Source organism: Schistocerca nitens, chromosome 8, assembly GCF_023898315.1.
Source record: "Schistocerca nitens isolate TAMUIC-IGC-003100 chromosome 8, iqSchNite1.1, whole genome shotgun sequence".
Taxonomy (NCBI): domain Eukaryota; kingdom Metazoa; phylum Arthropoda; class Insecta; order Orthoptera; family Acrididae; genus Schistocerca; species Schistocerca nitens.
Window position 1 is genome coordinate 516,809,296 of NC_064621.1, and position 23,538 is coordinate 516,832,833.

The 23,538-nt window shown below is 44.1% G+C and overlaps 1 protein-coding gene across 1 annotated transcript in view; it reads left to right on the forward strand.

Annotated features, from left to right (window-relative positions):
* Positions 1-23,538, forward strand: part of LOC126198781 (post-GPI attachment to proteins factor 2-like) — a 120,597-nt gene that overhangs the window by 78,620 nt on the left and 18,439 nt on the right. Inside the window, exons 3-4 of the mRNA XM_049935345.1 lie at positions 13-277; positions 435-647. Coding sequence (XP_049791302.1) covers positions 13-277; positions 435-647 — 478 coding nt within the window. The remainder of the gene's footprint in view (positions 1-12; positions 278-434; positions 648-23,538) is intronic.

Here is a 23,538-nt window from a genome sequence, read left to right on the forward strand (position 1 = left end):
TGCTTCCCACAGGTGTACAATGTCATCCCCTCAATTAGTGCCATCACTGGCATCAGTCCTCAGAGATATCTTTGGAGGACCTGCATAGCATTTCACATTGGACCACGGGTCATAATAGCATCTGTATATAAAATTCATTACCGCTATCTGCTGTCAAAGCTGTATAGTGAACCAAATGCCACAGCCAACAGGCTCCTGAATCTCTGTTACTGGCTGAACATGCTCGAGATTGGAGCTCTGTGTGGAGTTACGTATGTTTCCAATCGAGAAAACTATCGTAAGTATTCTTATGAATTCATTTGGAGTCTGTATGCATAATTAATGAATGAGCTATATGTCTATCTGTTTCAAAACTAGTTATGTTTCATTAAAAAAATCTGAGTTGTGCATTTTTAAAGCTGTCAATTTTTTGATATGTATTTCTTAATTTACAGCTGCACATGAAAAAATATTCATCACTTTTATGATTGGATCATTAAGTTACATGCTTGTGACCTTGAAAGTTTTCAAAATGGTTAAACCAACTATGACAGAAAGTGAAAGGCGTTCATATTTTATGAAAAAGGTTCTGTTTGGAACATCTATTTGCAGTACTGCTGGACTGTTAGTCTTCTTCCTCAAGCATCGACTGTTATGCCATGAAATGGGTGAGTAAAGCGCACAAACACCTGAACTTAACAGAGAAGCGTGAGTTCTTGGAAACAGAAATTGATTTTTATTACACAGAGAAGAGAATGGGATATACGTTTAAGAGACCACCGTGGACTCTAACATAACTTATTGGAAATAATAGCCAGCAGCCTTGCCACATTAGTAACATCAGTTCATGCCTGATCACTGAAGTTAAGCAAAGTTGGGCTCAGTTATTACTTATATTGGTAAGCATCCAGGGAAATGCCCTTCGCTGATGGACACAAATGTTGCCGAAGTGGCTTCCAATTGAAAGACTTATGACAGGCTGGTGTGTCTCATGACATTATTATTATATTATTGGAAATAATGAAGCCTTTCTCTCTTCAACTCAGTACTAAATCTTCGCTATTGCAACCTGTCCATTTTTATGTTCAATAGTCACTAACAAGAAAGTACGATTGTTTTGCCAATGAATATATCCTGTTGTCATTTTCTGGATCCAAAATATAAAACAGTGTACAAGTATAGACCAATTTGCCACAAATAGAGAGACTATTGGGAAATAGGCAGGCACATAAATAAGTAGTGGTTTCAGTTGGGGTGAGTGGAGAGTAAATGGAAGTGCAAAGAGCATGGACACAACAGAAGGATACTGGAGGGGGATAAAAATAAGGTAAGGGTGTTCCACCCTATGCTGATTGAGAGAATGACCTGCTCACAGTGGAGAATGAATGTGGGTTAGCAAAAGAGGGCAGAAGGAGGTGATTTGAACAGAGAAACTGCTGGGAAAATAATGTGAAGGGGGGTTCTGAGAGCAGCTATAGATATGAAGAATTGGATACCAAAAATTATAGTATGGGATGAGAAAAATAAAGCTAAAACAAGGGAATATGAAAAGGTAGTATGAGAAGAAGGAAGAGAAGTCATAAGGGGGGGACTGCAAAGGTTGCAGAAGAAACCATTACCGGACACTACATTCTCCAACAAGATGAAATAAGATGATACAGTGGTTAAAATGATGGATTTATATTCTGTAGGATTGAGGGGAAAGTCTTCACTCAACCTTCTTCATTTACATTAATAGACTACTCCATCAGTTCTTGGTAGAATATTTTATACATTACAGATGAAAAAACACATAACAGTGTACAACATGAAGTTTTACATAATATCCGCAAAGAAAAGACTATGAACTACTTAGAAATAATGGAAATTAATAAACATATGTCCACTCGTTCATGCTTAGTACTCAGTTCCGTTACTCACCACTTCTAACTGTGTATACTACCAATAATCTCACCTAAACCACTTTGTAAGTTACTTCTTCCACTCAGTTGCCCAATTTTTTCCTTCATTTCAGTTACTGTAGTATCACTTTCCATGTTAAAAATATTTTACTTTGTATAATCACTGTGCTTTCCATTACCTGTTTACTCTCACTTGTTATTATACCTGTTTATAAAGTTAGAGATTTTAAGGACAAGATTATATTTTTCAGCTATCACACATTGCCAAATTTTACTATACAAGGTGTTTGTTTAACTTGAGATAACTAAGTATCTCAAAAATATCTAAAATATGGCACATGGTATGAGAAAATGTTCTGGATGAACACTTAATATTAGTAAAGGCGTCATCTGTCTGTGTTACAACTGGCCACCTTCTAACGAACCTCCCTGCGTAGGTGGGGTAAATGGAGTAAACATTGTATTTTCAAATGGAAACTCCACATTGTTATTGTAATTGGGATTCTATGACAAACAATATGTATGGTTTACTCAATTGTGATGGTGATGGCTTGAGGCATGGAAACAGAGGTCAGTGTGCATAGATTTTCTATATACACTGTGATCCATGGATCCGTCTGTTCTTCTCTTAACCAACACATCAAGGAAAGGTACTTGGCCATTTTTATCAAGTTCCATTGCCAATTCTGTATTAAAATGGATGGACTCTATAAATGTTTCAGGAACTCTTGATGCTTTTCTGCTCCAGATGGTCACACTACAAATGTGTCATCCCAGTTCCAATAGACTATTGTCTATTGTTCCATGTATAGGTTTGTTATGACAGTTGATAATGGACTATCCATCCCCATACCATTGGTATTTACATAATATTTCCCATTGAACATGAAATAAATAGATGTTGGGATGTGCCTAAAAAGTTCTATAAAATGTTTGTTAAACATTTCAGCAAGTAGCTCCAAGGAATCAGAAAGTTAAACTCTCATGAAGAGGGAGACTATGTAAAAACTGACATAATATCCTAATCCTAGAGCTACAATTGACTGAGGCTGTGTACAAAGTCTGCTGACTTGCAGATATGGTATTCGCACTTCTCCATATATTCATTGAGAATGCACTTCATGTACTTTGCCAGTTGGTATAAAGGTGTGCCAGTATTAGAGGAATTGTTTCCTTGTGTACCTTAGACCATATAGTTCTGGTAGCACTGCTGCCCATGTTTTAAAACCCTTATGGTGTTAAGTGGCAAGCCTGACTCACTGAAAAGAGTTATCCTCTTCCTCCTAATTTTATTCGTAGGATTCACATCTATCTGTATGTATGCAACAGCATTAAAGAGAAACTTCCTGGCAGATAAAAACTGTGTGCCAGACCGAGACTTGAACTCGGAACCTTGCCTGTTTCATATCAGTGCACACTCTGCTGTATAGTGAAAATCTCATTCTGGAAACATACCCCAGGCTGTGGCTAAGCCATGTCTCCACAATATCCTTTCTTTCAGGAGTGCTAGTTCTTCAAGGTTCGCAGGAGAGCTTCTGTAAAGTTTGGAAGGTAGGAGACAAGGTACTGGCAGAAGTAAAGCTGTGAGGACAGGGCGTGAGTGGTGCTTGGATAGCTCAGATGGTAGAGCACTTGTCCGTGGAAGGCAAAGGTCCTGAGTTCGAGTCTCGGTCCGGCACACAGTTTTAATCTGCCAGGAAGTTTCGTATCAGTGCACACTCCACTGCAGAGTGAAAATCTCATTCTGGAAGCGTTAAAGAGATCTAAAATCTTCTTAGTGTAGTCCATACATGATATTAGGACTGTAGCATTGCCATTGCCAGCTGGCAGACTACAGTTTCCTTGTCCTCTCAAAGATTTCTCTGTGTTAGTCATTCTCACTTGGAGGTGTTTGATATTAGCAATGGTGCTCTTCAAGTTTCAAGGTAAATCCCTTCTGCTGCTTCTGGTTTGAGAAAAGCCAGAACATGCTCCATGTAAATTATGTAATCTTTTGGTAGCATTTTTGCATTGGTTACAAAATTTAGCCTTTTAGCAGAGATCTTCACTGTATTTTAGTCCAGATGTTTTTCACTGTGGCCATGCAGATGTTACCAACTACATTAATTCTGCAGGTGACTGTCATCACCCCATTCCCAAGAATCTGCAAAGATAGAGGTAAAGAAGCTCTTTTGAAGTGACACCTAGCATTCATCAAGTATCGTGAAATCTCTTTGGCACTAGAGCTAGGCTTACATGATGCGCAGGTGTGTTAATGTGATGTTTGGTTTTAGCGAGCATAGGTACAACTTGTTCACCTCAACACCTTGTTAGAAATGTCACCGTACTTGGGAATGGATTGATAATATGACATGGTCACAAGCAGAATCAGTGTAGTTGCAAACATCTGCACACCAGAAAGCAAAATTCAGTTGCCTGCACAATAAGCCATGACAAGATGTAGGGAGCCAGACTGCAATTAATCTCACTGACAAACATCTGGATGAGAATACAGTGAAGCTCATTGCAAAAGGGCGAAATTTTGTGACACTCTAAAAAAATGCTACTAGCAACGGATTATATCATTTCTATGGAGCATATTCTGACTTCTCTCCAGCCAGAAGCAGCAGAAGAAGCTCACCATAAAACCTGTGGAGCATCTACCAAGCAGTTATTGTTAAGATCAAAAGTCTCCAAGTGAGAATACTGAGAAATATTCAGGAGAATAAGGAAGCTGTAGTTCTGCCAGCCAACAAGGACAATGCTACAGTCCTAATGTCATGTATGGACTACAGTAAATAGATTTTAGATCTTTTGAGTGATGCTGCACACAGACAGATGGATGATGAACCTATGAATAAAACTGAGAGGAATTGATGATTCTTCTTAATGAGTCAGGCTTGCCACATAACATCGTTAAGGGTCTTAAGACATGAGCAGCAGTGCCCCCATGACTATACAGCCTTCCTAGCTTACACAGGGAAAGAATTGTTCTAAGACCCGTAGTTAGTAATATTGGTGCACCTACATACTAGCTGGCAAAATATCTGAACCACATTCTCAGTGAATATATGGAGAAATGTGACCACCATATCCATAATTCAGCTGATTTTTTACATCACCTCAGTTAGTTGTTGCTCCAGGTGTGGATATTATGGTCAGTTTTGATGTTGTCCACCTCTTTATGAGAGTTTCAATTTCTGGTCTCTTGGAGCTACCTGCAGAAAAGTTCAACAGTTGTTTCACATAACTTTTTAGGTACATTCTGACATCTACTTATTTCCTATTCAAGAGAAAATATTGTGAGCAAAAACTAATGGTATGCAATGCATAGTCCTTTACCATCTGTTGTGATGAACTTATACAAGGAACACTTTGAAGCAAAGGCACTAGAATCCGCAAAATCAATATTTTTCTATTGGTACATGGACACCCTTCTTGTAGTGTGGTCACATGGAGAGCAAAATCATCAAGACATCCTGAAATATTTCAGTTCCATCCATCATAATATAAAATCCATGATGGAACATGAAAAAGAGGGCCACCCACCTTTCTCAATATGTTAGTTAGAGAAGAACATATGGATCCCTGGAACACTGTGTATATAGAAAACCTACACACACTGACCTCTATCTCAAAGCCTCAAGCCATCACCATCACAAAGAAATTTGATGCCAAGGACTCTGGTCCATAGAGCTCAAACACTTTAATACAAGAAGAGTCTTCCCAAAGAATTACACCACCTACAAATTGTGTTCTGAAGGAATGGGTACTCAGAATGCCTGAGAAAGAACATGAGATGGAGACCAAGGAAGAGAAACCAAAAATCACCTATCTACCTTATGCTGGCTCTATATCTGGAAAGATTGGTAGACTCCTAAGGAAACACAGTATCCAGTGTATTTTGCTCCCTTCACTAAGGAAAAAGTATTCTTTGTGATGTTAGAGATGAGCTAGGTCACATTCCATGGGAATGTGATCAGAACAGTCACAGAGAGATGCAAGGAACATCGGCGGCATACCCAACTAAAACAACCAGCAAATTAGCTGTCACTGAGCACCAACTCGAATAAAGTCATGAAATGAAACATGACGAGACCGGTATTGTGGTGGAAATGCCAAGTATCTGGGACAGCATAATTAAGGAGTCACTCAAAATAAAGATGTCAAATAACCTGTTAATCAGAGATGAGGGTTTCAATTTAAATAATTGTTGGGGTCCAGAATTCAGTTTATTAAAATCTCACCAGCCATCACATCTACCAGAGTTAGAAAATGCTGAGAGAATTTGTGTTTCATGGAATATCAGTGTGAGCTCTGAGAAACAATAGAGTATCAAAGAGCACAGTGGGCATCTGGAATCAAACTCTGTTATAAATAGCTGTGTGAGACCAACAACAGTTCACAGCCTGATTGGAGTCCAGACAGTGAGCATACATAACAGCAAAACTCACAGTGCTTGAAGGAGCCTGTCATCCAAAATTATTATTCATAAAATGGAAACAACAACTAGCCAGAACACTTGGAAACTCACTGTTAATCAATCAGGCCGCTACCACCTGAGAGATCACTCATAATATGTCTACAGGAGGTGATTCTTCAAAGAACTGTGGGGGAACCTCTTAATTACATCTTGAAATGTTCCTTTCAACTGTTCATAGACCTTTTGTGGTGTCATGCAAAGTCTTACATGTGTCCGCCACTAGATCCATACCCTATTAATGCTGTGTGACTTGCAAACCATATCAGTGCTCTACGTCCACTCTTGATTGACAACCTCTACATATACAAAAATTACATCAGCTGATAACTGAATGCCAAATAATAACAAGCTTAGAGAAACATTAACACTACTATTAACTGTCCAAGTACAGACTGCTATCACTTGCAACTGAATGTACATAAGCAAGGAGCTGATCTGACTAGAGAATCTTTGCATATGGTGGAGCATATTCAAGTGGACGAGGCTGGCACTGGCAGCGGCCCCAGAGTGTTCATATTTGCCAGTTTGGGCATAGGCTGTGGTTGACAGTGGCACACATGCTTTGCCTGCTTGTTGCTGGCACCATATACAAATGCTACAGTGGCAGATTGCATGAGCCTGCCTCCACATCCCTCCCCTCTACTACAGGGCTTGTGCCACGGGTATCGACACCAAAAAAAGGTGGGTCACACCAGCCAGATCACTGCTGGTAGGAGGTAGGATGGTTGAGGAAGCCACCTCATCTGCCCAGATGACCTGATGATAATGACATCAGTGATGGCAGAAATGCAATGGCAGCTGCACAGTGACAGTGTTAGCAAGCATCAGCTCATCAGCACTGGAAGAGGTGTCGCCCTCACAGGGATTGTCCATCAGCTGTCTCCAGCCCAGTAGGGTGTACGGGCAGAAGTGGCCTGGACGATGGTGCTCTGGCTGCAACAATGACCCCTCCTCTTGTGGGTGCTCCGTGGACCATGGAGTGGCAAGAGAAGGAGGCAGCAATGAAAGAACATCTACCCGGTGCTCTGATGAGTGGACACGTCCAGGCAGCCACCATCGAACACCACTTGAGGGTCCGGGGTGGGCAGAAGCTTCATCTTGGCATCGTCAACATGCACCAGCACATCCGAGGAAGGAGCCTCTATGGCACCTGGATCCTGAGAGAGGGCAGTGTTTGCATGAGGGCCCTCTCAGTGTGTGGGTCATTGGCCCACTGAGTGTGTAGTTGATTCCAATAGCAGGTGGCGACTGATGCCCCACCGGCATCTGCGGTGAACATTTACTGGCCACGGTTGTACCAAATTGTAGCAGTAATGACCCACTTGTGGGGGCTCTGCAGACTGTGGAGTGGAGAGATGGAGGCAGCAATGACATAGGAATGTTTGCCCGGTGCTCCGACTGAAGGTGTGTGCTCAAACTAGTCACCCACAGCATATCATGAAGGGTGCAGCTGCACTACAGGCTATGGCACAGGACTGAGCTGGTGCACCAGTATCTGGGGTTGTTGGCTGTGGAGAACGTCCACTGGGCTGTGCCCGTTCAGCAGAGTGGTCTTGTAGGTGCTTAGGAACAGTGCCCATGGCATATTGCTATGTTCCACTGCACCAGTGGGGGTGAAATAGTGCAGATGTGAGATGAGTAATACCATTCTGGATGCAGAACATCCGTGCAATCATTCAATCACAAAAATCTGTGTTAGAGCTCAAACAGTAGCTTCTGCCAAAGAGGAGCACATGTGCATGACATACAGGTAAATTTGACAGTGTGTCCATGCGGTCCCACGGCTGATCAAGTGTGGGCCACAGAACAAAAGTTCATGGGGCGAAGGCTGCCTGATTCCTAGCATACTGTTTGCACCCATGGACAAGCTTATCAACCATAGAATCAATGCCAGGCCAGTAGACAAATTGCCTCACTCACATTTTCAAGTGGCTTATGCCACAGTAGAAAAGTGCATCAATCCAGGACCATAGGACTGGGGGGATGACAACGCAAACTTAGTACGAGTCCTTATTAAGGGGGAGTGTTCCTTCATCCACCACCAGCCCATTATGAAGAAGGAAAAAATTGCAGAGCAGGCCCAACTCCTTAGCAGGCTGCCATTTGGGCCAACCTTTCAGCACAAAGTGAGACACCTGACAGAGCTCTGGATCTTGCAGGGTGGCTTTCTCTAGGCACTTTCCTGTGACTGGGAGCCTATTGAATGCCTGCTACACATTGTTATCAAACTGGAAACACAGAACTTTGTCACATGCTGAGTAAGGACCAGTGGATAAATGTGACAGCATGTCTGCATTGGCATGACAAGCGTGGAACAATAATGAATCTCATACTGATATGTATTCAAAATAAAGCTCACTACTGAAGATTTTGTGTGGTCCTAAACAGAAACCAAGAAGGGGGGCCGAAAAGTGCCACAAGCATTTTATGGTAGGTGGTGAGGTGGACTTTGTTTCTATAAAGGAAATAGTGAAACTTGTGGACCGGTTGGCAATCGCCAATGCTTCCTTTTCTATTGGTGAATAATGGCATTGAGCAGCTGTTGATATCTATGAGGCATATGCTGGAGGTTGTTCAAATCCATCAGCTTCCCTACAGGACAAAAGTGCCCCAAGTCTGTAGTGGGATGTGTCTTTGGCAAGAACCGGATATTTACCCATTGTTGAAGAACAAGCCATGGGGAAGACATTAATGACAACTTGGTGTGGGCAAACAGCTTGTTGCAGTCCACTGACCAAGCAAAAGGAATACCTTTCATTTGTAAGCTGTTAAAGAGATGAATGACATCTGCTGCATTGGGGATAAATTATGAATTAACTCATTTTTCACAAAAATGTTTGGAGTTCTTTCAGGTTTCATGGCTTAAGAAATTGGCAATAGCCATTAGATGCTGCTGCATAGGACAGATGCCATCTTTCAAAAGAACTGGTCCCACATATCCTACTTCTGCCTGAAAAAACTTTGACTCCCACAGGTTGCACTTAAGGTTTGCCTCTTGAAGTTTAGTGAAAAGAGTCTGAAGGTTGTCAAGATATTTGTGCCATGAGGATTGTGACATTAATGTCATATAGATAGTTTGCACAACAGTTGACATTACATATCAACTTTCCTAAGAATCGCTGAAACATAGCGGGGGCACTTGCAATGTGAAAAGGCAAGTGCATGTCACAGTACAATCAGAACGAGGTGATGATGCCAACCATAATCTGTTGGGAAGTGGAATCCAGATGAAGCTAAATCAATTCATGAAAAATGTTCACTATCTGCCAGTTTTGCAAGGTTTTCATCGGCCCACAGAATCAGATAAGAATCCACTAAAGACTGAGCGTTAATGGTAGATTTGAAATCTCCATACAAACGAAGTACGCTGAAGATTTGTGAATGACCATCAATGGCGTAGCCCGTTGGTGAGCAGTGACTAGTTCAATGATACCCAGGCCCTGCAGGTATCAAGTTCCTCCTTGACTACTGATCCCAGGGTAAGTGGGAGAGGCTCAACACAACAAAATCTGGGTATGGCCATTGGTTTGAGGGGGGTGTGATCCTCAAAACACTTTGTCGCCACCAAACCTGGTGAAAACAAGGGACCAAACTCATGGCACAGGTCGTCCAGTTCCTGGAATGGGATGGAGTCAGAAACAAGGCTTACTGCATCTTGAATTTGAAACCCAATTTCCGTGAATGCATTGAGCCCAAAAATGTTCTCTGACGTCGGACTGTCCACTGCCACTAACACAACTGCCTTCATGACGAGTTGATGCTCAGCGTTGATCGTGAACTCTCAAGGAAAAGGAATGGGCTTGTTTCAGTAACTGACCAAATGATGATTTGTGGAGGAGAAAGAAGATGTCAACTCAAACGATGTTATGTTTGCAGGTTCGCAAGCGACAGCAAGGGACATTGAGGACCTGGTGTCAACCTGAAATGGAATTATTGTTGCTGAATCAACAGCATAATGTAAATATTGTTGGAGATACTGAGCTTGTGGCATGGACTGGCATAACACTATGCACTTCTGTGAACTCCACATTTGTGTCAGAGACTCTGCTGTATGGTGAGTTACAACATACCATGGCCACATGGCCTCGTTTACAGCAAGTGTCACACATGGTGTGCCTATGCACACACTGGCACCAGGAGTGTACATGGAAAGAGTCAGGACATGACAGGAAACCATGGTGGAATACAACAATGTCTGACTGTAACCCAATTTAACTAGAGGAGCAAATTGAGGGTGTAGGGGAAAGCTGCCAGTTTTGCACAAATGAGTGCACTGATGCTACATCCATGATATCCTTGTAGTGTTCAGATGCAGCTTGTGATACTTCAAACACCTTAGCAATAATTAAAAGTTCCCTAACTGTTGGATCTTCTTAATGCAACACTTCCTGACCGACCTCACTGCCCAAGGTAGAATGAACGACATCATGAATCAGAGAATCAGCATAAGAGTGTTGGCAGCGAGCACACACAAATTTAGACTTGCTACTTAGTCCACAGAGGTCAGCTACCCACACTTGATAGGACTCGCCTGGTTTCATTTGCTGCTGGTGGAACTCTATACAGGAAAGCACCATGTGTTCCACAAAATTTTGGGAGAACTGCTGGATGTTGGTAACTTCCTGCCACAATATTTTGGCGCAGAGTCTTCTAGCCCTCCTCAGGCGATACTAGTGAAAAATGCACTGAGCTCTGGTATTTAAGGCCCTGCTGGCACATGCATGGTGGATTCACTTGTGTTGCGTGTGCGCTACTTGAGTGCATTCAATTCTGCTGTGCCGTGCACGCTCCTTGGTGAAAATTTGCCGCATCGATATCAATTCGATTGTCTTCCCATGGTTCCCTCACAGTACTACGCCAACTATGGAGAACATGAATTTTTTCAACGATTGGATTCCATGCCGAATTCAATTGAAAACTGTTGTCTTGATTAATAAGAGACTCACTTTCAGACAGTCGTATTTCCACAGATTCATTATTAATAGAACTCCAAAAGTTATACGTATGGGCCACAATTTTTGTCTCACTGTAATTCATGACATAACCAGTGGAAATACAGTGTTCAGTGATGGTAGACTTACAAGGCTGAAGAAGGCAAGTATGCTGCTGATGTTCTACCATGTGATCCCACACAGTACTTGCCGTTTGCCCTATATAAGATTTGCCGCATTTACACGGAATCCTGTAAACACATGCTTTGCAAAGCTCTAGATCATCTTTGACAGATCCCAACAGCAACAAAATTTTTGCAGGAGGGCAAAAGATTGCTTTGACTTTATATATTCTTAGTATTCTGCCTATTTGCACTGAAATATTACCAATATGTGGTAAACAGGCAGTTGTTTTAAAGACCTCTTCCTCTCCTTTGCTCTGTTGTTTACGTGTCTGCAGCACTCTCTCCACTTGCTGGGACGAATACCTGTTCTTCAGAAATACACTCTGCAAGTGTTCCAGTTCTGTTTGCAAACTATTGGTGTCAGAGATGATGTGGGGTTGGTGAATCAATGTCTTCAAAACACCCATTGTTTGTGCTGGATGTTGGCAACTAGCGGCTTGCAAGTAAAGGTCTGTGTGCATGGGCTTTCTATATACCGAATGACGAAGCATGCCATCACTCTTACTCACACCAAGACATCTAACAATGGCAGGCAACCCTCCGTCTCCAACTCCATAGTAAATTTTATGTTTTCGTGTATGGAGTTCATATGTTGTAGGAACTCTCACAGACTATCCAAACCATGAGACCAAACTATAAAAGTATCATCAATATATTGCCAAAATACAGGGTGTGCATAAAGTTCAGGAACATTTTCAATTATTTATTTCACAAGAACCTAACATTGTAGAGATATCATACATATGTCATTTTGAAGAGAACCCCTGAAAGTTTTTCTTTTTCATGTATACCATCACAGCGTAGTTTGGTAATTTGCCAATAGTCAGTGCCAGTCATGGCAAGCTCAGGTGTGGAGCGAGCTTTCTGTGTGTTGGAGTTAAACAAAAACAAGTTTGCTACAGCTGTTCAACGTATGTTTAGAACCAAGTACGGTAAGAAGTCACCAACAAGGAAGGCCATTTACCACTGGCATAACAAATTCGTTATGACGGGTTGCTTGTGCCCAGCAAAGAGAAGCGGATGTCCCAGTGAGAGTGAAGTGAATATGGAGTGTGTACGAGAGACATTCATAAGGAGTCCAAAGAAATTGGTGCGTCATGCATCCCATGAACTCGAAATGGCTCCAGTGACACTGTGGAAAGTCCTGCAAGAGAAGCTGTCTGTGAAACCATTCAAATTGGAGCTAGTGCAGCTCAGTAATGACAACAAAGACAAGCATTTTGAGTTTTGTTCACAGTTGCAACAATTGAATGAGGATGGGGATGGCACTGTTGATCACTTAATTTTTAGCGACGAAGCCACTTTTCACACTAATGGGAAAGTGAACAGGCATAATTGTCAAATCTGGGGTGCAAAGCACCCACATGGATGCATTGAATTTGAGTGTGATTCCCCCAAGGTAAATGTTTCTTGTGCCTTGGGGCGTCAAAAACTGTGCAAACCATTCTTCTTTGCCGACAGCATTGTCACTTGGTATTCCTGTTTGGACATGTTGCAGCAATGGCTGATGCCTCAGAACTCTCTGTTCATCTTTCAGCAGGATAGAGCTCCACCAGATTTTCATTGTGAAGTTCGTGAGTACCTGAACATGGAACTACCACATCAATGGCTGGATCAGCCATTCTACAGAAGGGGACAGATGTTTCATGAAATGGCCTCCCCAATCACCAGATCTCACTTCATGTGACTTTTTTTCTGTGGGGACACATTAAAGACCTGGTGTATGTACCGCCTCCACCATGTGATGTAGCAGAGCTCCAGGAGAGAATATGGGAAGCGACTGCCACAGTCGACGATGCCATACTGGGATGGGTATGGCAAGAATTCTATTACCGCATTGACATCTGCCGGGTCACTCGTGGTTCGCATATTGAATGTTTGTAAAAAAAAAACTTCATAGTTTCTCTTCAAAATGCAATATTTATGACTTCTGTACAATGTTTAGTTCTTGTGCAATAAATAAGTGAAAGTGTTCCCAGACTTTATGTACGCCCTATACAGGGTGTTACAAAAAGGTACGGTCAAACTTTCAGGAAACATTCCTCACACACAAAGAAAGCAAATATTTTATGTGGACATGTGTCCAGAAACGCTTACTTTCCATGTTAGAGCTCATTTTATTACTTCTCTTCAAATCACATTAATCATGGAATGGAAACACACAGCAACAGAATGTACCAGTGTGACTTCAAACACTTTGTTACAGGAAATGTTCAAAATGTCCTCCGTTAGTGAGGATACATGCATCCACCCTCCATTGCATGGAATCCCTGATGCACTGATGCAGCCCTGGAGAATGGCGTATTGTATCACAGCCATCCACAATATGAGCACGAAGAGTCTCTACATTTGGTACTGGGGTTGCGTAGACAACAGCTTTCAAATGCCCTCATAAATGAAAGTCAAGAGGGTTGAGGTCAGGAGAGCGTGGAGGCCATGGAATTGGTCCACCTCTACCAATCCATCGGTCATCGAATCTGTTGTTGAGAAGCGTACGAATACTCCGACTGAAATGTGCAGGAGCTCCATCGTGCATGAACCACACGTTGTGTCGTACTTGTAAAGGCACATGTTCTAGCAGCGCAGGTAGAGTATCCCGTATGAAATCATGATAACGTGCGCCATTAAGCGTAGGTGGAAGAACATGGGGCCCAATCAAGACATCACCCACAATGCCTGCCCAAATTCACAGAAAATCTGTGTTGATGACGTGATTGCACAATTGCGTGCGGCTTCTTGTCAGTCCACACATGTTGATTGTGAAAATTTACAATTTGATCACATTGGAATGAACCCTCATCCGTAAAGAGAACATTTGCACTAAAATGAGGATTGACACATTGTTGGATGAACCATTCGCAGAAGTGTACCCGTGGAGGCCAATCAGCTGCTAATAGTGCCTGCACATGCTGTACATGGTACGGAAACAACTGGTTCTCCTGTAGCACTCTCCATACAGTGACGTGGTCAACTTTACCTTGTACAGCAACAACTTCTCTGATGCTGACATTAGGGTTATCGTCAACTGCACGAAGAATTGCCTCATCCATTGCAGGTGTCCTCGTTGTTCTAGGTCTTCCCCAGTCGTGAGTCATAGGCTGGAATGTTCCGTGCTCCCTAAGACGCCGATCAATTGCTTCGAACGTCTTCCTGTCGGGACACCTTCATTCTGGAAATCTGTCTAGATACAAACGTACTGTGCCAAGGCTAGTGCCCTGTGCTAATCCATACATCAAATGGGCATCTGCCAACTCTGCATTTGTAAACATTGAACTGACTGCAAAACCACGTTCGTGATGAACACTAACCTGTTGATGCTACGTACAGATGTGCTTGATGCTAGTACTGTAGAACAATGAGTCGCATGTCAACACAAGCACCGAAGTCAACATTACCTTCCTTAAATTGGGCCAACTGGCAGTGAGTCAAGGAAGTGCAGTACATACTGACGAAACTAAAATGAGCTATAACATGGAAATTAAGCATTTCCGGACACATGTCCACATAACATCTTTTCTTTATTTGTGTGTGAGGAATGTTTCCTGAAAGTTTGGCCGTACCTTTTTGTAACACCCTGTATAAGTACGAAATTCACCAAATAAAGCACAGTAGCTACCAAAGCACTGAACTCAATATGGCAATGCAATTTTGCCAGCCATTCATAGATCATGTCACATAATCTTGTCAGCCAATGGCAGTAGATAATCAAATTATAGGATTCCTGATGTAGTCAGCTAATAGCAGCATGACTTAAATAGTGTGAACACATATCTAGGAAAAGTTAATGGTTAAAATTAACATACCTACAGTATAGCTACAAGAAAAGCTAAGCTTCCACAAATAATATTAGTCCATTTCAGCATGTCTTACCCTTTGTTGTTGTTGTGGTCTTCAATCCAGAGACTGGTTTGACACAGTGCTCCATGTTACTCTATCCTGTGCAAGCTTCTTCATTTCCAAGTACCTACTGCAACCTACATCCTTCTGAATCTGCTAAGTGTTTTCATCTCTTGGTCTCACTCTACAATTTTTACCCTCCACACTGCCCTCCAATACTAAATTGGCGATCCCTTGATGCCTCAGAACATGTTCTACCAACCAACCCCTTCTTCTAGTCAAGTTGTGATACAAATTCCTTTTCTCCCTAATTCTGTTCAGTACCTCCTCATCTGTTATGTGATCTACCCATCTGATCTTGAGCATACTTCTGTAGAAACACATTTCCAAAGCTTCTATTCTCTTCTTGTACAAACTATTTATCGTCCATGTTTCACTTCCATACATGGCTACACTCCACACAAATACTTCCAGAAACGACTTCCTGACACTTAAATCTATACTTGATGTTAACAAATTTCTCTTCTTCAGAAACACTACCCTGCCATTGCCAGTCATTTTTATATCCTCTCTACTTCGACCATCATCAGTTATCTTGCTCCCCAAATAGCAAAACTCATCTACTACTTTAAGTATCTCATTTCCTAATCTAATTCCTTCAGCAAAATCTGATTTAATTCGACTGCATTCTAAATATCCTCGGTTTGCTTTTGTTGATGTTCATCCTGTATCCTCCTTTCAAGATGCTGTCCATTCTGTTCAACTGCTCTTCCAGGTCCTTTGCTGTCTCTGACAGGATTACAATATCATTGGCGAACCTCAAAGTTTTTATTTCTTCTCCATGGATTTTAATTCCTACTCCAAATTTTTCTTTTATTTCCTTTACTGCTTGCTCAGTATATAGATTGAATAACGACCCTGTCCCACTCCCTTCCCAACCACTGCTTCCCTTTCGCACCCCTCAACTCTTGTAACTGCCATCTGGCTTCTGTAAAAATTGTAAATAGCCTATCTCTCCCTGTATTTGAGCCCTGCTACCTTCAGAATTTGAAAGAGGGTATTCCAGTCAACATTGTCAAAAGCTTTCTCTAAGTCTACAAATGATAGAAACATAGGTTTGCCTTTCCTTAATCTATCTTGTATGGGTGACTGGAATACGTCAGTAGGAAAAGGGAGAGAAGGAAACATAGTAGGTGAATATGGATTGGGGGGAAGAAATGAAAGAGGAAGCCCCCTTGTAGAATTTTGCACAGAGCATAACTTAATCATAGCTAACACTTGGTTCAAGAATCATAAAAGAAGGTTGTATACCTGGAAGAATCCTGGAGATACTAAAAGGTATCACATAGATTATATAATGGTAAGACAGAGATTTAGGAACCAGGTTTTAAATTGTAAGACATTTCCAGGGGCAGATGTGGATTCTGACCACAATCTATTGGTTATGAACTGCAGATTGAAACTGAAGAAACTGCAAAAAGGTGGGAATTTAAGGAGATGGGACCTGGATAAACTGAATAAACCAGAGGTCGTAGAGAGTTTCAGGAAGAGCATAAGGGAACAATTGACAGGAATGGGGGAAAGAAATACAGTAGAAGAAGAATGGGTAGCTCTGAGGGATGAAGTAGTGAAGGCAGCAGACGATCAAGTAGGTAAAAAGACGAGGGCTAATAGAAATCCTTGGGTAACAGAAGAAATATTGAATTTAATTGATGAAAGGAGAAAATATAAAAATGCAGTAAATGAAGCAGGCAAAAAGGAATACAAACGTCTCAAAAATGAGATCGACAGGAAGTGCAAAATGGCTAAGCAGGGATGGCTAGAGGACAAATGTAAGGATGTAGAGGCTTGTCTCACTAGGGATAAGATAGATACTGCCTACAGGAAAATTAAAGAGACCTTTGGAGAGAAGAGAACCACTTGTACGAATATCAAGAGCTCAGATGGCAACCCAGTTCTAAGCAAAGAAGGGAAGGCAGAAAGGTGGAAGGAGTATATAGAGGGTTTATACAAGGGCGATGTACTTGAGGACAATATTATGGAAATGGAAGAGGATGTAGATGAAGATGAAATGGGAGATAAGATACTGCGTGAAGAGTTTGACAGAGCACTGAAAGACCTGAGCCGAAACAAGGCCCCGGGAGTAGACAACATTCCATTAGAACTACTGATGGCCTTGGGAGAACCAGTCATGACAAAACTCTACCATCTGGTGAGCAAGATGTATGAGACAGGCGAAATACTTCAAGAAGAATATAATAATTCCAATCCCAAAGAAATCAGGTGTTGACTGATGTGAAAATTACCGAACTATCAGTTTGATAAGTCACAGCAGCAAAATACTAACAAGAATTCTTTACAGAGGAATGGAAAAACTGGTAGAAGCGGACCTCGGGGAAGATCAGTTTGGATTCCGTAGAAATGTTGGAACATGTGAGGCAATACTAAACTTACGACTTATCTTAGAAGAAAGATTAAGAAAAGGCAAACCTACGTTTCTAGCATTTGTAGACTTAGAGAAAGCTTTTGACAACGTTAACTGGAATACTCTCTTTCAAATTCTGAAGGTGGCAGGGGTAAAATACAGGGAGCGAAAGGCTATTTACAATTTGTACAGAAACCAGATGGCAGTTGTAAGAGTCGAGGGGCATGAAAAGGAAGCAGTGGTTGGGAAAGGAGTGAGACAGGGTTGTAGCCTCTCCCCGATGTTATTCAATCTGTATATTGAGCAAGCAGTAAAGGAAACAAAAGAAAAATTCGGAGTAGGTATTAAAATTCATGGAGAAGAAGTAAAAACTTTGAGGTTCACCGATGACATTGTAATTCTGCCAGAGACAGCAAAGGACTTGGAAGAGCAGTTGAACGGAATGGACAGTGTCTTGAAAGGAGGATATAAGATGAACATCAACAAAAGCAAAACGAGGATAATGGAATGTAGTCAAATTAAATCGGGTAATGCTGAGGGGATTAGATTAGGAAATGAGATACTTAAAGTAGTAAAGGAGTTTTGCTATTTAGGGAGTAAAATAACTGATGATGGTCGAAGCAGAGAGGATATAAAATGTAGACTGGCAATGGCAAGGAAATCGTTTCTGAAGAAGAGAAATTTGTTAACATCGAGTATAGATTTAAGTGTCAGGAAGTCGTTTCTGAAAGTATTTGTATGGAGTGTAGCCATGTATGGAAGTGAAACATGGACGATAACCAGTTTGGACAAGAAGAGAATAGAAGCTTTCGAAACATGGTGCTACAGAAGAATGCTGAAGATAAGGTGGGTAGAGCACGTAACTAATGAGGAGGTATTGAATAGGATTGGGGAGAAGAGAAGTTTGTGGCACAACTTGACTAGAAGAAGGGATCGGTTGGTAGGACATGTTTTGAGGCATCAAGGGATCACAAATTTAGCATTGGAGGGCAGCGTGGAGGGTAAAAATCGTAGAGGGAGACCAAGAGATGAATAAACTAAGCAGATTCAGAAGGATGTAGGTTGCCGTAGGTACTGGGAGATGAAGAAGCTTGCACAGGATAGAGTAGCATGGAGAGCTGCATCAAACCAGTCTCAGGACTGAAGACCACAACAACAACAACAACAACAATCTATCTTCTAAGATAAGTCATAGGGTCAGTATTGCCTCACGTGCTCCAACATTTCTACGGAATCTAAACTGGTCTTCCCCAAGGTCAGCTCCTACCAGTTTTTCCATTCTTCTGTAAGGAATTCATATTAATATTTTGCAGCCATGATTGATTTAACTGATAGTTCAGTAATTTTCGCACTTGTCAACATCTGCTTTCTTTGGGATTGGTATTATTATATTCTTCCTGAAGTGTGAGAGTATTTCACCTGCCTCATACATCTTGCTCACCATATGGCTCACCCAAGGCTATCTGCACTTCTAATGGAATGTTGTCTACTCCCAGGGCCTTGTTTCAGCTTAGGTCTTACAGTGCTCTGCCAAACTCTTCACGCGGAATCAAATCTCCCTTTTCATCATCACATATGTTCCTTTCCATTTCCATAATATTGCCCTGAAGTACATTGCCCTTGTATAGACCTTCTATATACTCCTTCCATCTTTCTGCCTTCCCTTCTTTGCTTATAACTGGGTTTCCCATCTGAGCTCTTAATATTCATACAAGTGATTGTCTTTTCTCCAAACATCTCCTTAATTTTTGTAGTAACCAAAACCAACTGCGGGAACGCCTTGGGCTGCGGATCGGAGCCGCCAGGCGGGGATGCCGCCAGCGGTGGAACACGCACCACCTGGTAAACACGAGGACGAGTCGGACGACAGACCAACAACAACCGACCATGACAGACTATGACCGACACAACAAGGAGAGATAAACAACGGAGGCTTGTAGAAACCACAACACCAAACACCAACAGTAAATCCACTCGGAACCAGAGCCAGGCAATGTCAACAATGAGCAACGACCAGAACGCAGTACCGCCAAGATAGAAACGCAATCCAGAGCGAGTACCAGACTGACTGGACTAGGGCGGAGCAGGTCCCTATATACGACACCGGTGGGAGCGGCTATTGGCTGCTGTCTGCACGTGGCGTAGCGGTGGCGCCCTCGCTGCTCGAGAGCCGCTACGCGGAATAGCCGCCGCGGACATGGAGCCCTCTATGGGCTGACCACATCCATTTGTTCTGGCACGTGTTCGACTTCCATGGCGGGAGGTACTAGATCCCTCCCCCCCGAAATTGGTGCATAGGGGCAGAAATGCCCCATACGATGCCGAGGCGGGGGGAACGAGGGCACAGGTTGTGAGACGTCTGGAGGGACCACTGGGGGAGGGGAGGGCGATATCCATCAAGGTGTCATCAGAGGGCAGGGGGTCAGAGGGCGTCTCTATACCCTGGCGAGTCAGAAGGGGTGTCTGCAGAGCCGGCAAGGAGATGGAGGTTGAAGGGAAGGGCTCCACCTCGAGGGACGTGTCCGCACCAGGAAGCAGGGAAGGCGGTGGGGGAGGAATCAAGGTGGGGGCCCGAGGGCGGAGTTGGTTATGGTAGCGACGCTCGAGCCCCCTGTGTGTCTGTACGGTCATCACACGCCGCCCATGAGCCGCTGTCACCGTAGCGGGCGTCCATGCAGGTGTGCTGCCATAGGAGCGGGCCCACACGGCCATGCCCAGGGCGTAGCGCTGGGAGTGGCGAGAGCGGGGCCCAGAAGGAGATGGTGTCAGCAGGTGGAGGAGGGTCCAAGGTTGTCGCCCGTGAAGGAGTTCGGCAGGACTATGACCAGCCACCAGCATAGTGCCGTAGGTGCTTAGAAACAAGGTGAGGGCCGAGGTGGTGGCCGACGGCTCCACTGATTTCATCAGCTGCTGTTTGAAAGTGCGGACCAGGTGCTCCGCCACGCCATTGGTTGAAGGATGGAAGGGGGGAGAGCGATTGTGTTTGATACCGTTAGCGGAGCAAAAGTTCTGGAACGAGGACGCCGTGAATTGGAGCCCGTTATCTGTGACCAACGCTTGAGGAAGGCCTTCAATGGCCAACACCTAGGCCAAGGCGGTGAGGGTGGCGGCAGCGGTGGTGGACACCATGCGGACCACATATGGGTATTTAGAATAGGCATCAATGATGTGGAGCCACATGGAGCTTAAGAAGGGGCCTGCAAAATCTAGATGGATCCTGTCCCAGGGTTGGCTGGGTGTTGGCCAGGGCGCAAAAGATTGTGGAGGACTAGCCTGACGACGCACACACACTGTGCAACCACGGGCCAGGTGCTCAATGTCTCCATCGATCCCTGGCCAATAGACATGTTGTCGAGCCAACACCTTCATGCGAGACATCTCCCAGTGTCCGCGGTGTAATAAGTGCAGGACTCGGTGGCGTAAGTCCGGAGGGATGACCACCCGATGGGTGTCCGAGTCCATGGACAACAGGAAGATGTCCTCCATCACTGATAGTCTGTGTGAGACGTGACGCCATGGGCTGAAGTCAGTTTTCAAAGGTCGGGTAAGGTAGGGAGGCAAACCATGGGTCACATAGCAGAGGACTTGCCACAGAATGGGGTCCCTGTGCATGGAAGCGGCGATTTGTGTAGCCGTCAGAGGAAATCCATCGAGAGTCTCCCGGTGGGCAGAGTCGATGTGGAAGCACAGGACTTCCTGCTGGTCGAACGCCGGATCGGGTGCTGCTGGGAGACGTGACAAGGCATCTACATTAATGTGTTGACTGGTGGGCTTATAGCGGATGGTGTAAGTGTAATTACGCAAGAACAATGCCCAGCACTGAAGATGCTGAGCCGTCCATTCTGGGAGGTGTGAATGGGGCACGAAAAGTGACACTAAGGGTTTGTGATCTGTGAGGAGGGTGAACTGCGCCCCAAACAGGTAAATGTGAAATTTATGAACTTCAAAAATAATGGCAAGAACCTCCTTTTCGATCTGAAAGTAATTCCTTTGTGCAGGAGTTAACGTCTTGGAGGCATGTGCCACAGGTTGTTCTGACCCATCCTCATTCCTGTGTGCCAGGACTGCCCCAATCCCGTATGCTGAGGCATCAGCCGCCACCACCAAGGGACGATCCGGAGAGAAAGGCGTAAGGCAAGGGGCAGTCTTCAGCATCATCTTCAGGCAGATGAAAGCCTGATCGCAGGCAGACGTCCACGCATAAGGTACCCCTTTGCGATGCAGGCGATTTAGGGATGCGTGACGTGGGCGGCTTGGGGTAAGAACTTTAAGTAATAATTGACTTTCCCCAAAAATAACTGGAGTTCGGATAAGTTTTGTGGACGGGGAAGGGCATCGATGGGTGCGACATTGCGGTCCGAAGGGTGAATGCCATCTTTACTGAGCCAAAGTCCTAAGTACTCCACTTCCGGTTAAAAAAAACTGCACTTCTCCAGCCAACAACGTAAACCCGCAGCCTGCAGGGCGTGAAATAATGTACGGAGGTTGCACAGATGTTTCTGGCGCGTGCGCCCCGTGACTAAGATATCATCGAGGTAATTGACACAAGCCGGTATTGGTTGTGTAAGTTGCTCGAGATACTGCTGGAAAATCGCAGGGGCAGAGGAAATGCCAAATGGAAGACGCTTGTATTTATAGAGACCGAAAGGCGTGTTGATGACGACGATGGCCTGCAATTCCTCATCCAACGGCAATTGGTGATAGGCTTCTGCCAGATCAATCTTAGAAAAGTACTTGCCACCTGTCAGTTTAGTGAGAAGGTCTTCTTGTCGAGGAATGGGATAAGTTTCGACCAAAGACTAAGCATTGACCGTAGCCCCAAAATCCCCACAAAGCCGAAGTGATCCATTGGGTTTCTTGATGACCACTAAGGGTGTTGCCCAGGCACTCGATTATACTGGCTCAATAACCCCCGCAGCCTGGAGCCGATCGAGTTCCTGCTTGACGGCCGCACACAAGGCTACAGGAATAGGCCGAGCCTGACAAAAGTGAGGCTGTGCGTTCAGCGGTAAAGTGATGTGTGCCTGGAAATCGGAAGCGCAGCCCAGGTCTGCCAAAAACAGTGAGGAAAAGGACACACACAGATCATCTAGGTCCTGAAATGGAACTGTAGTTGAAACGAACTGCACTTCGTCTTGAATGAAAAAGCCAAACCGTGTAAACGCATCTAGTCCAAAAATGTCCGAAGCCAATGGGTGGTCCACCACAAAGAGGGTAAGGGGCCAGGGAACGTTTTTGTAGATGGCCATAACAGAAAACTGCCCACGGAGAGGGACGGAACTGTCGCCGTAGGCGACCAACCTCCGAGAGGGTGGGGACAATTCTGGAGACCCGAGACGTGCATAAGTCATCAGATTGACCAAAGAAACGGTGGCCCCCGTATCAACCTGGAAACGGACGTCCTCGTTAAAGATGCGTAGGGTGAGGAATAACTTTTGAGCCAATGCGTCGGTCTGAGGGGCAACCGTGTGTAAAGCATGGATGGCCTCCTGTTGGCCTGCAGGGGCGGGACAGGGGAGGGGCGGGCGCCTACGACAGACTGATCGAAGGTGGCCTTCTTTCCCACAGAGTGAACAGGTCTTCCAGCGATGGGGACAGTCAGCTCGAGAGTGGGCCGTGAAGCACTGGGGGCACGACGGGAGGGGGCCACGTGGCCGACGTCGAGGGGCGACCGGCAGTTCAGACGCCATAGAGACGTCAGACAGCGAGGAATCTCGATGGTGGTGCCCTCTGGAGACTGCGCCCCGTCGATGGCGGGAAGGAGTGGATAGGGAAGTGGACTCAACCGCTGCCACCTGGGGCCGTGCCAAGAGACATT